Genomic DNA, 16,112 nt, shown 5'->3' on the forward strand with positions numbered 1-16,112 from the left:
TCTTTTCACTTATAGTCATCCTCATGGGTGTGAAGTAGTATTTCATTGTGGTCTTGATTTACATTTACATATTCCAATGACTAGTAATGTTGATAAAGCATTATGAACCATTGAATCATACGTTACCTAAGTTTTATCAATTTTTTATTCACTGTACACATAGAATACCTTCTATATGCCAGAAAAGAAGAAATGACAGTTCATCTTTTGTCACTGTAGACAAGAATGCTAATAGCTGGGGCACCTGAGTAGCTCAGTTGGTTAGGCGTCTGCCTTCCACTCAGGTCATGATCCCAGGGCCCTGAAATCGAACCCTGCATCGAGCTCTCTGCTCGGGAGAGAGCCTGCTTCTCCCTCTGCCTGCCACTCTGCCTATCTGTGCTCTCTCTCTATCTCTCTGTCAAATAAATAAATAAAATCTTTAAAAAAAAAAAAAGAATGCTAATAGCTGGTGGGTTTGTTGATGAAAAGATAAACAAATTCTCTTCTGATTGCTTTCATTTTCCCATTGAAATAAGAAGCAACATAATAAGCTGAGAACCAGGAGAGAGGGAATGTTGAAATTAACTGAGGAATGAAAATGTGTCTGAACTGAAAGAGAAAAACACAACCAAATGAACTTCAATTAATCTACCAATGTGGCATGTGCATTTTTTTTTTTTTTAAGATTTTATTTATTTATTTGACAGAGAGAGACACAGTGAGAGCAGGATCACAAGCAGGGGGAGAGGGAGAGGGAGAAACAGGCTTCCCGCGGAGCAGGGAGCCCGATGCGGGGCTCGATCCCAGGACCCTGGGATCATGACCTGAGCCAAAGGCAGACGCTTAACGACTGAGCCACCCAGGCGCCCCGTGGCATGTGCATTTTTAACATTACTAGGTAATGCAGAATTTCTAAAGGTTGTATCATTTACACTTCCACCTACAGTTTGTAATAATATTTTTTGCTCCTGATCCTTGCTCACACTAGCTGTCATCAAACATTTTAATGAAAGATAGTTTCTTGTAGATTCAATTAGTGATTTTATAATTTTCAATAAGATTGAATGCCTGCTTGTCTCTTTTGCCCATTTTTATTGCCAGTATTTTTGTCTTTAGATTTGTGAGTTTATTCTATATTCTGGATGTCATCTCTTACTGGTTATATGTGCCTCAAATATATTCTCTAAGTTTGAGGCTTGTCTTCTCTTTTTAAATAGTGCTTTCTATTAACAGACATTTTTAACATTAACTTGTAATACTGTTTTAAGAAATCCTTTTCTACTTGATGTCATGAAAATAATTGTTTTTTTATTTTCTCCTAAAAGTTCTGTTTTTCATGTTTAGGTCTTTCATCCACTTGAAATTATTTTTTTAATATGGTAAGAAGTTGGAACATATTTTCCCCATATGGATAATATACTTGCTATAACTGTTTATTGAAAAATTCATCATTTGTCCATCAGGATGCATGCTTGTGTTACTTGTCTTATTTCTGGGCCCTTTTTCTTCTATTGCCCTATTTGCTTATATCTGTTATTCCATTTGGTTTGGAGTTGTATTGTATTTTAGATTGATATGAGAGAATTGACATTGTTACATTTCTGAGTCATTCTGTGAATTTGGCATATTTCCATTTAATTAAATATTACAATGTTACATGATAAAGTCATATAGTTATATTCAATAAAACCATGCAAATTTTATTAAATTGATTCCTAGATAACTTGTACTTTTGGCTATTATTGTAAATGGAATCTGTTTTATAAATTACCATTTTAAAACTTGCTGGAATGTAGGAATGAAAATTATTTTTCTAATTTTATCTTAAATTCCATAAACTTGCCAAACTCATGTGTTATAAATTGCCTCTGAATTCTCTTGATTTTTCTTTATAGGGAAACATATGTGACTGATAGTTTTGTTTCTTCCTCTCCATTAAGTGATAAGACTGACGTGAGGTAACCACATTAAATATTCCCACTAGAAAAGGGAAATAATGAGAGGTTTATAGAAATTATTGGTTCTTATGGGCACATATCATTAGGTATTCCTCTCCAAGGCATTGGAAGTGTTCCTTAATTGGGCCCCAATTCTGTTCTGTGGGAGTAGAAACTGGGTTCCCTGGGAGTCTCCATCTATCATTTTTCCATAGCTCGTGGCTTCTTCCTGTAGGACTTTCTTTTTTGTTAATGTCTTTGGCCACTTCTGAAGAGGGATTTAGAAAAGATAACTTTGAGCAACTTTTTCAGGTTCTTTCTTATAGAAAAATGGCATTTACATTTTGTAGTCTATGTCCCTTTTACTTCAGGTGCTTTTTGCCAATTCAGCTGTCTTAAATAATTTTTGGGTTTCCTTTGTATTTGATTCCTCTCTCCTTCTTGTGCCAAAAACCACATCCACAATTCTTTTCAGGACATGCCTCTCTCTCTAGATTTAATTAATGGTATTTTAGGTGTTGTGAAACAACATCCTTAATAAGACACTCTCTTAATTTTTTCAGAAGTCTTAATGAAGGGCCTTATAACCACATTCTTAATTTCTTCTTTACCCTGAGGTTTTGTCTTTCTGGCAGGGCCATGGATTTAATATTTATACAAGGATTATCTTAATTTAAAAATCTTGAGCTGTTGAGAAAGGCTGGATATAAGAAATTCAGCCAGACTCTTAATATTTCCTCTAAATTTTGCTTGCAAATTGGTAGGTTATTTTTTGCACTCATCTATTTCTTGAAGAAACTTATCATATGTGGCTAAAAGCAAGTAGGTAATGTTTACAGATTTTTTCTTAGAGATCTCCTTGTGCAATTTTGAAACTTCATTAGATCACTTTCTATCTTAACCAGAGATGATAGTTTTACTAAGCAATTAACACCACATAACATTGGCCTCCATTTTTCCAGCCTCTTATAATAATTTCCTCACTGTTTTTACAGCCAACACCTGCCCCTATATTCCAAAGCCAATGACATATATTTGAAGTTTTTATTAAGCAGCATTCTACTTCTAGGATCAGTTTGTTTCAGTTAGCTATAGCTATGTAATGTTTTAACCCCAAACTCAGAGGGTTGAAACAGTAAAATTTATTTTTCCTGCTTTTCTGGAATTCGGCTGACCGTGGCTGGATCTTGGTTAGATGGGCTCAACAGATCTCAGTTGGAGTTTCTCATGTGACTGGAGGTTGGCTACTGTCAGCTGACATAAGGTGGCTTGTTTGGTGTCATTCAGGTCTGTTACAAGTGTTTCTTATCTTCATTTTGGGGCAAGTAGACTTGAATAGGCATATCTTTCTCATGGGATGGCAGAAATACAAGAGATTAAGTAGAAATATGTAAGGTGCCTTAAGGCCTAGGTTTATAACAGGCATACAATAATGTCCCTATTTCATTGGCTAAAACAGGTCACATGTGGAGGGTAAATTTGTCCACTTTTAGAAGAGAAACTATAAACTCACATGATAAGGGGCATGGACACAATGAGGTTGAACAATTAGGACCATTAATGCCATCATACCATACACTAAAGGCATGATCACTAAGCCAGGAGCACTGGGGATCCATCAAAATGCTCAAAACATATTTCAGTTTTTTCACAGAATGTGATATATAGTTTTTGAGAAAAACTTGTGCTAAGTAAATATATTAAAGACTAAAACAAAATACTTTGAATACTTCCAATTGCTGAGGTCCTGGCTTTCAGCAGTTTATATTGATTACTAAGGAAGAGTAAGGGCTACAAAGTTAGCAGAAGAAAGGAAATAATAAAGACCAAAGCAGAAATAAGTGAAATAGAAAATAGAACAGTAATAGAAAAGATTAATGAAACTAAGAGTTGGTTCTTCAAAAAAATAAATAAAACTGACAGATCTTTAGCTTGGCTAACCAAGAAAAAAAGAGAGAGGATTCAAATAAATAAAATTATTAGTGAAAGAGGTGATATTACAACTAATACTACAGAAGTACAAAGGATCATGAAACTACCATGAAAAATTAGTGCCAAAAACTGGATGACATAGGAAAAAAAGGCTGGATAAATTCCTAGAAACATACAACTCACCAAGATGGAATCACAAAGAAACAGGAAATTTGAACAGACCAATAACAAGTAAGGAGATTAAAACAGGAATCAAAAACTTTCCAACAAAGAAAAGCCCAGGACCAGATGGTTTCACTGATGAATTCTACTGAACATTTAAGGATCTAACACCAATCTTTCTCAAACTCTTCCAAAGATTGGAAGAGGAGGGAAGACACTCAGACTCATTTTATGAGGCCAGCATTATCTTGATACCAAAGCCAGGTAAGGATATTGCAAGAAAAGAAAACTATAGACTAATATCTCTGATGAATATAGATGTAAAACTTCTCAAAACAAAGTCCTAACAAACTGAATTCAACAGCACATTAAAAGAATCAGATACCAGGATTGCAATCACATGAGATTTATCTCTAGGATACAAGGATGGTTCAACATATGTAAATCAATAAATACACATCACATTAATAGAATGAAACATAAAAATCACATGATCATCTCAATGCAAAAAACCCACATTTTACAAAATTTAACATTCTTTCATGGTAAGAACTTTTGACAAATTGGGTATAGAGGGAATGTAACTCAACATAATAAAAGACATATATAACAACCCTCAGCTAACATCATACTCAACAGTGATGAAAGGTTGAAAGATTTTTCTCTAAAATCAAGAACAAGACAAGAGTGCCCAATCTCACTACTCCTATTCAACAAAGTACCAGAAGTCCTAGCCAGAGCAACTGAGGAAGAATAAGAAATGAAAGGCATCCAGATTGGACAAGAAGAAGTAAACTTGTCTCTGTTTGCAGATGACATGTTTTTATGCATAGAAAACCCTTAAGACTCAACCAGTAAACTGTTAGAACTAATACATGAATTTAGTAAAGTTGCAGTATACAAAACCAACATAGAAAAATCTGTTACATTTCTGTATATTAACAGTGAACTATCCTAAAAAGAAAAAAAAAATCCCATTTACAACAGCATAAAAAACAATACAGTAAATAGGAATACATTTAATCCAGCAGGTAAAAGGACAATCTTTTTAATAAAAGTTGTTGGGAAAACTAGATAATCACTTGCAAAAAATGAAATTGTGTTTCTGTGACATCTGTTGTATTGTTTTCTCTTCCTTTTCTCATTTTGCTTTTTGAATCTTCTTTTTTCTTAATGTAGTTAAAATATTGCCAATTGCATTTATTTTTTTGGAAAAATTTGTTACTACTTTCAATATTATGTTATGGTTTACTCTAGTCTCCATTTTATTTCTGGTCTTTCTTATTTCCTTCTCTACTAAATTTCAGTTAAGTTTCTTCTTTTTCTAGTTCCTTGTGGTGTAATGTTGTCTATTTGACCTTTTTTTTTTTAAGATTTATTTATTTTGGAGAGAGAGCGAGTGAGCACAAGCTATGGGGAGGGGCAGAGGGAGAGGGAGAAGCAGACTCCCTGCTGAGCAGGGAATCCAATGCGGGGCTCCATGCAGGGCTCCATTCCAGGACGACGCTTAACTGACTGAACCACCGAGGTGCCCCATGAACTTTGTTTCTTAATACAAGCATTTATAGCATAAAAAATTAAAATTAAAAATAGAACTATAAAAAAAAGAATGAACCTTGACTCTTATTTCACACCAAGTACAAAATCAACTTAAAATGCATTAAAGACTTAAATGTAAGACTCAAACTATAAAACTCCTAGAAGAAAAATCTCATTTACATTGGTATTGACAGTGGTTTAAAAAATTTTTTTTTAACACCAAAAGCACAAGCAAGTGCGACTACATCAAACTAAAAAGCTTCTGCACAGAAAAGAAAAAATCAAACTGAATAGGTAACCTGTAGAATGGGAGAAAATATTTGTAAATCATATATCTGATAAGGGTTTAATATCCAAAATACATAAGAAACTCAGATAGCTTAATAATAGAAAAAAAAATCTGATTTTTCAAAATTAGGCGGAGGACCTGAACAGACATTTTTCCAAAGAAGATAGATGAATGGCCAAGTACATAAAAAGGTGCTCAACATCACTAATCATCAAGGAAATGCAAATCAAAACCATAATGAGGTATCACCTCACACCTGATAGAATGTCTCTTATCAAAAAGACAGGAAATAGCAAGTGTTGGCAAGAATATGGAGAAAAGAGGACCCCTGTATACTCTTGGTGGGAATGTAAATTTATATAGCTACTGTGGAAAGCAGCATGGGGGTGCTTCAAAAAACATAAAACTATGATTCAGTAGTCCCACTTCTGAGTATATATCTAAAGGAAATGAAATCACTTTCTCAAAGGGATATCTGAACTTCCACGTTTATTGCAGTATTATTTACAATAGCCAAAACATGAAAACAATCTAAGTGCCTGTCAATAGATGAATAAAGAGAAAGTGATTATTTATATATATATAATAATATATATCATCATATATATATATATATATAACATAATGGAATATTATTCAGCCATAAAAAGGAAGGAAATCCTGCCATTGTCATTGTGACAATGTGGATGAGCCATGAGGACATTATGCTAAATGATATAAGTCATCCAGAGAAGGACAAATATTGTATGATCTCACTAATTTGTGAAATCTAAAAAAAACTAACCTATAATAAGAGAGAGTAGAGTGGTGGTTGCCAGAGGTGAGGGTGTGGAGGAAATGGGTGCAAGTGATCAGATGCAGACTTCCAGTTATAAGATGAACAAGATCTGGGGATCTAATGCACAGCATGGTGACTAAGGTTTACAACACTATATTGTATACTTGAAGGTTGCTAAGAAAGTGGATCTTAAAAGTTCTCACCACACACACACACACACAATGGTAATTATGCGAAGTGATGAGTATGTTAACTAACCTTGTTATGGTAATCATTTTGCAGTATATATGTATGTCAAATCATTATGTTATACAGTATAAACTTACATAATAATGTTAATTATATCTCAAGCTGGAAGAAAATAGAAGTAGGAGCAGTAGGAAAAAAGCTTTTAACTATCTGCTTACATTACTTTCTTTAAACTCTAATGCAAGTTCAATGTGTGGATTACTTAACAATGATTATTAAATTAAACATTTAATGCAATTTTGTGTTAAACATTTAATGTGTGATTTGTGTTCCATAATTTTCCTTTTTTGAACTGGTAGTATTAAAATAATTTACTCGAAACTTAAGAGTTTGTAAGAAATATTTAATGATTTTAAATAGATCACATCTTGTAGACTTTCTTATGTTGCTTAAAAATGTATTAATCAGGGACACCTGGGTGGCTCAGTCGGTTAAGCATCTGCCTTGGGCTCAGGTCATGATCCCAGGGTCCTGGGATCGAGTCCCACATCGGGCTCTCTGCTCCGCAGGGAGCCTGCTTCTCCCTCTGCCTCTGTCTCTCATGAATAAATAAATAAAATCTTTAAAAAAAAAAAATGTATTAATCAGTGTTGTACATGAATCATTTATATAATTTTTAGTTAAACATAAACCACATTTGCATTGGTTTTCATTATATGAATTATTTTTAATTCATTTACACAAGTTTTATGCTTATTTTATGAAATCATAATTATGCTAGTTATTATGGAGGAAACAAAGGCATTTAAGATGTGATCTCAGGCTTCCATAAACATCTTGATTTATTAAGAAGAGAAAACAGACTTCTGGGGAAGATGGCAGAGTAGGAGGATCCTAGGCACAACTCATCCCACAGATATACCTATATAACACCCACATCACTGTAAATAATGCAGAAAACAACCCGAGAACTGAAAGAACAGACTCTTCACAGTTGGACTTAGAGAAGAGGCCACATTGAAAGTGGTCGGAAGGGTGGAGACATGGTCAGGAAACAAGTTAACCCCTAAGACTGTCCATGATGGGGAGAGACAACATAGGCATAGGGAGGAGGAAGGAGTAGAGCCCCTACTAGGCACCCCAGGCATGAGGGACCTGCACTGGGAGCCATAACATTTGGCTTTGGAAACCAGAGGGGCTTAACTTTGAAAGTTCTTAGAGTCAGTGGGACTAAACACCTGGAACTTAAAAAAATCAGTGGGCTTGGCTCTGGGAGAGACAGAGAGTAATAGGAAACTGAGTCCCACCCTAAAAGAGACAAACAGCCCTATTGAGATACAGTATAGAAGCAGCAGTTTGGAAAGTACCTGAGATTTATTTGCTAATCTCAGAATGTGTGGTGGAGGGGCAGAGACATTTTGGAGACTTCTGCAGAGCAAAGGGGCTGGTGGGAGTCATTCCAGACCTAGGAATAAACTTAACCAAGGAGGTGGAAGAACTGTACTCTGTAAACTATAAAACATTGATGAAAGTAATTGAAGATGACACAAACAAATGGAAAGATAGTCCATGCTCATGGATTGCAAGAACAAGTATTGTTAAAATGTTCATACTACCCAAAGTAATCTATAGACTTAATGCAATCCCTATCAAAATACAAATAGCATTTTTCATAGAACTATAACAAATAATCCTAAAATTTTCATGGGACCACATAAGAACCCAAATAACCAAAGCAGTCTTGAAAAAGATTAACAAAGCTGGAGGTATCACAATCTCCAATTTCAAGATATACTACAATGCTGTAATAATTACAGCAGTATAGTAATGGCACAAAATAGGCACATAGATCAACAGAACAGAATAGAGAGCCCAGAAATACACCTACGATTATATGGTCAATGAATCTTTGACAGAGGAGACAAGAATATTAAATGGGAAAAAGTCCTTTTAAGAAATGGTGTTGGGGGGCACCTGGGTAGCTCAGTCAGTTAAGCATCTGCCTTTGGCTCAGGTCATAATCCCAGGGTCCTGGGATGGAGCCCCAAGTCAGGCTCCCTGCTCAATGGGGAGCTGCTTCTCCCTCTCCCTCTGCTGTTCCCCCTGCTTGTGCTCTCTCTCTTTCTCTCTGTCAAATAAATAAATAAAATCTTTAAAAAAAAAAAAAGAAAGGGTGTTGGGAAAACTGGACAGCAACTTGCAACAGAATGAAACTGGACCACTTTCTTACACCACACACAAAAATAAACTCAAAATGGATTAAGGACCTAAATGTGAGACCTGAAATCATAGAAATCCTAGAACACAGCATAGGCAGTAATGTCTCTTACATCGTCTGTAGCAACATTTTTCTAGATATGTCTCATGAGGGAAGGGAAACAAAAGCAAAAATAAACTACCAGGACTACATCAAAATAAAAAGCTTCTGCACAGCAAAGGACACAGTCTTCAAAACTAGAAGAGAGCCTACTGAATAGAAGAAGATATTTGCAAATGACATAGCTGATAAGGGATTAGTATCTAAAATATGTAAAGACTTATACAACTCAACACCAAAAAACAAATAATCCAATTAAAAATGGGCCAAAGATGTGAACAGACATTTCTCTAAAGAAGACATCAGATGGCCAACAGACACATGAAAAGATGCTCAACATCACTCATGATCAGGGAGATGCAAGTCAAAACTACAATGAGATATCGTCTCATGCCTGTCAGAATGGCTAAAATTAAAAATACAAGAAACAGGTGGTGAGGATGTGGAGAAAAAGGAGCGCTCATGTACTGTTGGTGAGAATGCAAACTGGTGCAACCACTGTGGAAAACAGTATGAAGGTTCTTCAAAAGATTCAAAATAGAACTACCATATGACCCAGTAATTCCACTACTGGGTATTTACCCAATAAATATGAAAACACTATTCAAAAAGATATATATATATGTTTATTGTAGCATTATTTACAATAGCAAAAATATGGAAGCAACCCAAGTGTCCATCAATAGATGAATGGATAGATGAGATGTAGTATATATACATATATACGATGTAATATTACTTAGCCATGAAAAAAAAAAATGAAATCTTGCCATTTGCAAAAACATGGGTGGATCTAGGGGATATAATGCTAAGTGAAATAAGTCAATCAGAGAAAGACAAATACCATATGTTTTCACTCATATGTGGAATTTAAGAAACAAACCAAATAAAGAAAAAAAGACAAAGAAAAAAACAGACTCTTAAATATAGAGAACAAATTGGTAGCCACCAGAGGGGTGGGGAGATGGGCAAAATAGTTGAAGGGGGTTAAGAGTACACTTACCATGATGAGCACTGAGTAATGTGTAGAATTGTTGAATCACTATATTATACACCTGGAACTAATATAACACTGTATGTTAATCATAGTGGAATTAAAAAATAAAAGAAAAAAGAAACAAAACCACGGAGTATGATCAAATGTGATAAAGTGGTCAGAGCAGTTGAACCTGTTGTGAGTTAGCCAGTGGGAGTAAGCTACTTGGAGAGAGTAGGCCTGGTTTACGGTAACTGCTTCTTGGATAGGTTAGCTTTCTGCTGATCGAAAATACTAAGCAAATCTGTGATCTTTGGTTGAATTTTGACCAGAAATGCTTTTCTTATTAAATTTCAACATACTTGTTTAAGAATCTCAACCTCTAGAGACTCTATCCATAGGATGGCAAAGGAATATGTATTTATACATTTTTAAAGAATCATTAGGATTTACATTGTTTAGATTGACACCTTAAATTATTTGTTTACCATGTACTTAAAATATTTTCAAGAAGTTACTGCTTTTGGGGTGCCTGGGTGGCTCAATCGTTAAGCATCTGCCTTCAACTCAGGTCATGATCCCAGGGTCCTGGGATCGAGCCCCACATTGGGCTCCTTGCTCAGCGGGAGGCCTGCTTCTCCCTCTCCCACTCCCCCTGCTTGTGTTCCCTCTCTCGCTGTGTCTCTCTCTGTCAAATAAATAAATCTTTAAAAAAAAAAAGAAGTTACTGCTTTTGATGTGCATTTTAAAATTTCTTTTGCTCTGTAATGACATTTGTGGTACATTGTATATAGTGTTAAGAACTGCTTTCTTCATTGAAATCCTTTCATAAAAATTTATGTTTACTTAGCTTAATCAAATATAAGCAATATATCCAAGGAAATATTTGCTATTTTAATCTATTACAAGTAAATAGATTACATTCAATAATTTCTATAGCTATAACATTTTTAAAAAGGCATAGATATCAAAAGAGCTTTAATCATTCTGAAAAATACAAAAAGTTAGAGTCCCATTTTTTGACCTGTAAAATACTCACTTCCTAACTCCTCTGACCCTGTTTGCAGCTCTTTGTATTTTGTTCATCAGCTATTTCTCACTGAAATTTCTGCTGCCAGCCAGTGTTAAAACAGGCTGCATATCAAACGATTTAGCCTCTCAGTGCTCTACTTTTCCAACAGCAATGGCATCTATCATTTTATTTAATTTCCCAGTAAGCAACCAGGGAGTTATTTCTGATTCTCTTCAGCTCTCAACTTTTGATCATACTCAACTCTAAATTCTGTTTCGCATTTTTCATTTACAGTGTCCAAACCCACTCCTTTCTGTTGTTACAGTGGTCAGTCTCTTTGTCCCCATTCTTATTGTTGAACCTCTAATAGGACAAATCTCCAAGCCCAATTCTGCTTTATTACATAAATGAGATTAATAACATTGAACTTAATTATCCAACCTTTTTAATACTCTGTAAAACTTCAGAGGTTGAAAATTTGTCACATCAAGTCTCTGTTCTGTTACTCTGCCCATATTGACAACCAAGGATTTATTTTTACCCAACTTGCCCATTCTTGCAGTTCTGTTTACCATTTTTCCCCCAGATATATCACACATGTAGAAGTGGTTTTAATATAGTCCACATCCTTAAATAATTGTATCTAGCAAATGTACATAATTCTGTGGTTTAACTGTGCTCCCTATGAACTCAGTTGATACAGTAGGCTTTATAATTCCCATCATCACTGTTTTACATTTGGAGAAAGTGAAATTCACAAAATAAGTTGTACTTCAGACACAGGCCAGAATTGATTCTGAAGCTGTAAATATGTTTATAATTTTTTAAAATTCTAAAACATGACTTTACTTCAGTTTGCTTTTAAAAACAAATACAGGTTTAAGATTTAACAATGTTGATGTTAATTTTAATTGTTATACTTCAAATGATATTAAATTGTGATAGGTGAATGTGCCTTTCTAGTAATTTCAAACAAGAATTTGATTGCATGATTTCACAGCTGAACGCCATTATAGTGCTTTGATTTCCTGACGACAGGAACATAAATACAGAAAGAATTCAGATTATTTGTTGTGTTATAAAAATACCTATTACTAAAACTTATCTGGTACATTTTCATGTGGGCTAGGAAATCCATATTAAGATATCCAACTACTTTCTATCCCTTGATATGACTTGGATAAATATTCATCAGCTATGTCCTAATCATATTTCATATGTTTCCTTTGGTGTTATATTTGTACACTAGTTAATATTATATTGTACATATTGTTATACCATATTTGCATTGTATTGTATTTTTATAATATTTTGGAGAATTGTAAAGACTCAGAAGACCAGGTCTGAATTTTTAAGGAATTATTCAGAACTCTTGTAATACTAAAAACTATAGGGAAACATAATTTAAGTCAAGCCTATGTTTCTCAGATCAGGTTATTTTTAAAATGCATTTTTTCTCAGGGGAAATTGGAGGGAGAGATGAACCATGAGAGACTGTGGACTCTGAGAAACAAACAGGGTTTTAGAGGGGAAAGCGGGGGGGGATTGGTTAGCCCGGTGGTGGGTATTAAGGAGGGCACGTACTGCATGGAGCACTGGGTGTTATACGAAAACAATGGATCGTGGATCACCACATCAAAAACTAATGATGTATTGTATGGTGACTAACATAACATAATAAAATTTTAAAAATTAAAAAAATGCATTTTTCTCATTATAAGACAAATATATATTTATCATAATATTGCAAAGACATAGAAACACAAAAAGAAGAAACTAAAATTACCTGTAGTCCCTCTGTTCAGATAAAACCACCAAATTTTGGTCTTACGATTATTTTTCCCAACAAATAAAGCAGTGTCTGGCGCACAGTGGGTCTTAATAAATCTAAGAAAATTAATAAGTAATTACTGTATGAATGATGGATTGTAGTATAAGCCCTAACAATTGGTTTTGTTTTTTTTTTCTTTTTGTAATGCAAGTGCCCCACTTAAACCTTGATTGTCAAAGTGTCTACTTCAAAGATGGCTATTTCTGATAAACACATTGTTAGCCATAGTGGACTAGATAAAGGTCCAGGCCACCTCCCCTGACTGAAGCTCTTTTGTTTTAGAGATCTTGGTTGATTTCAATTACTGACCATTTGGGCCACTTGTTTTTTCTCTCCCAATGCTTTTAATTCTTATTCTTATTTTTTAAATTGACCAATAAAGAGTGAGCCCACAAAACCTTAGGCTTCCACCTTCAACCCCAATAAAAGCAGAACCCCAGCATTGTGATTGCTAGCTCTCTCTTTTTCTCTCTCTTTCTACCGTGACCTCAGTGTGTGGCCCCCAGGTGTGCTGTATAATTTGCAGGTCTTAGAAGGAATAAACTTTTAATTTTTTAAAGTCTCCTGATGGCTATTGCTGAAGGGCATCTTGTAATCATAAGAACCACAACATTGGTTATTGAGAGGCTGAGACCAGCACAAAATATTGATATACACCCATATGAATTTTTAAAACAAACCTAAGATCATAGAGTAGGCATTGCTTTTAACCTTTTTTCCCACTTACTGAGATACCTCCAGCAATTATACACATTCAGTATTCTAGTATACCTTTCAAATTATTAAATGATTTAAATAGGTTAAGTATCATTTTAAGACCCACATCATCTGAAAATCTATGAAAAGAGGTCACTTTAGCATTTTTTGAATTAGCATACCATACCTGTCATTGATATTGCCCTGCTTCCAACCTCTACTGGATCCCTACAAGTCCAGACTGTTCCACAATTGGAGGCAATCCATCCTTCCACCACTATTGACTTTATTCCCTGACCTCACACCAGTTTCCTCCTAAGAAATTATTTACCATTTCCCAGCAATGCTAAGCTCTTTCACTGTGGGAGCCTTGCCACACGCTTTTCCTTCTGTCACAAATGCTAGTCTCCGCTCCTCCTTCCTGAGAACACACATGCAGCCTTCCAGATGCAAATCAAAGGTTTCACTCCTGGATCCTTTGTCAGTGACCTTCAGGAGTCAGCACAAATTACAAAGAGTAAGTCACCTAATAGAAACGGAGAGACCTGAAATATTAAGTCAACAGAAAGAAAAAAGGAACATTTTGATTTGCAGAGGCAGTCGAAACTCTAGACAAAACTATTTCCCTGTTGTCCCATTAATAAGAATAAGTCATCTGAGGGACGCCTGGGTGGTTCAGTCGGTTAAGCAGCTGCCTTCAGCTCAGGTCATGATCTCAGGGTCCTGGGATAGAGTCCCGCATCGGGCTCCCTGCTCAGTGGGGAGCCTGCTTCTCCCTCTCCCTCTGCTTGTGCTCTCTCTGTCAAATAAATAAAATCTTAAAAAAAAAAAAAAAAAGAATAAGTCATCTGAGTCAGTACATTCTTTTCTCTTTAGGAAACAGTGGCATTTAATTCTTCTCTTCTGAGACCCCGAGTGATTGGAGAATGGATTGGTCGAGAAGAGAACGATGCTGACCCACTAGCCGCTGAAATGCTACAGCCCCCAGTTCCAAGAAGTAAAAATGAAAAATGGGAAAATGAAGATAATAGCTCTAGCCCTGCAGGAAGGTGAGATGAGATGCCTTCTAAGATTCTGAATATTCTTGATCGTTAAAAGCTAACAGGGAAATAAATCCAAGGGCATGATTTTGATGAAATAACTTAGCAATTTTATATAGAAAATTATGCTGGGTTCCACATGAGATAAAAATTAATTTCTCTTTTAAAATTAAAGTTTTACTAGATTGCTTTTAGATTTTGGTTTTAATTTTTTCTTTATATCTAAGAAAATCACCATCTCTTTGCTACTAAAACCAAATAGAGAAATAATTTCAAAGACATAGATTGTCAGTCAAGGCGCACTATAATGCTTGGCAGGGAATGGCTGACTATTAAGAACTGGAGATGAAGGAGCTTCTCATTTACCAGAGAGATGTAGTTGATCAACAAGAAGAAAACTATTTATAATAGACCACATGAAGCAGAGTTAGTGTAGAATAAGAGAGAAAAACTTCCATTTAGAACCATTTAAATTTAGAGTTGGTAACTATGATTGAACATAATTCTTTTCATTTTCTTTGTTTAATTTTGGAAGCATTTATGATTTTTAAATTTGAAAGTTTCATATTTGTTAGAAAAAAGTATATTCAGAACAACCTTTTTCTTGTCTTGTAACACCAACTGCAGTGAGTAAAACTTCAAAATGAAAACTTCCACAAGGAAGTTGGAGTGAAAAAGCATTATGGAGGCACGGCTTACACGAGCCTGAGAAAATGGATTTAAATGCTCATGAATTGAATGTAAGAGAGCCACAACTTTCTTTGGGTGCTGCTAGCTGACCACCACAGAAGAGTTTTTCCTATGCATAGCATAGCCACAGTAACTTTGTATTTCCTACATTAAATTTGGCAGCAACCAATAACTGTTCTTTCTCAAGGAGAAAATTGTATTTTCTACAATGTAATAGCTTTCGGGGGGGTTTTACTTTGACTTATCACTTGGCTAGAAGGAAGGAAATTCAGAATACTCATTAATGTGCTTCAGGCATATAGAAAATTGATTCTGTTTCCATGAGAAATAACTTTTAAATTATTTAAATAGTTGAAGTGTCCCATGTAAGGAGAAGAAAGCCATTTTAAAAAATCCATTTACCTTCTTTTGTGAAATGCCAGATCAATTTCACCTGTCAATGAAGGTAATTTTATTTTTAATACCAGACTTATGAAACCCTCTAGACCTTCATCTTTAGTCATTGCCAGATCTTTAACGTAAAATAGAGAAATGTCAACTTTCATTTTGCTTTCATTTAGTCATAATAGTAATCGGAGCTATTTATTGCAAATGTTAGTGCTTCTATTTTCTTCCTAGCTTCAGTGAGCTCTGATTCCCTCTTGAATACCCAATAAAGGGGAATCTTTCCTTCAATCCAAGTCAAATCCCTTTCCCAGAAAACTCAACCCATGAAGACCTCTCTCAGGTATTTGTTACGAAA

At 35.0% G+C, this 16,112-nt stretch overlaps 1 protein-coding gene across 1 annotated transcript in view; it reads left to right on the forward strand.

Moving 5' to 3' along the window:
* Positions 1 to 16,112, forward strand: part of CUNH8orf34 (chromosome unknown C8orf34 homolog) — a 373,414-nt gene that overhangs the window by 132,289 nt on the left and 225,013 nt on the right. The window contains 1 exon segment of the mRNA XM_032421931.1: positions 14,517 to 14,689. Coding sequence (XP_032277822.1) covers positions 14,517 to 14,689 — 173 coding nt within the window.

Source organism: Phoca vitulina, unplaced genomic scaffold (genome assembly GCF_004348235.1).
Source record: "Phoca vitulina isolate PV1807 unplaced genomic scaffold, GSC_HSeal_1.0 scaffold25, whole genome shotgun sequence".
Classification (NCBI taxonomy): Eukaryota; Metazoa; Chordata; class Mammalia; order Carnivora; family Phocidae; genus Phoca; species Phoca vitulina.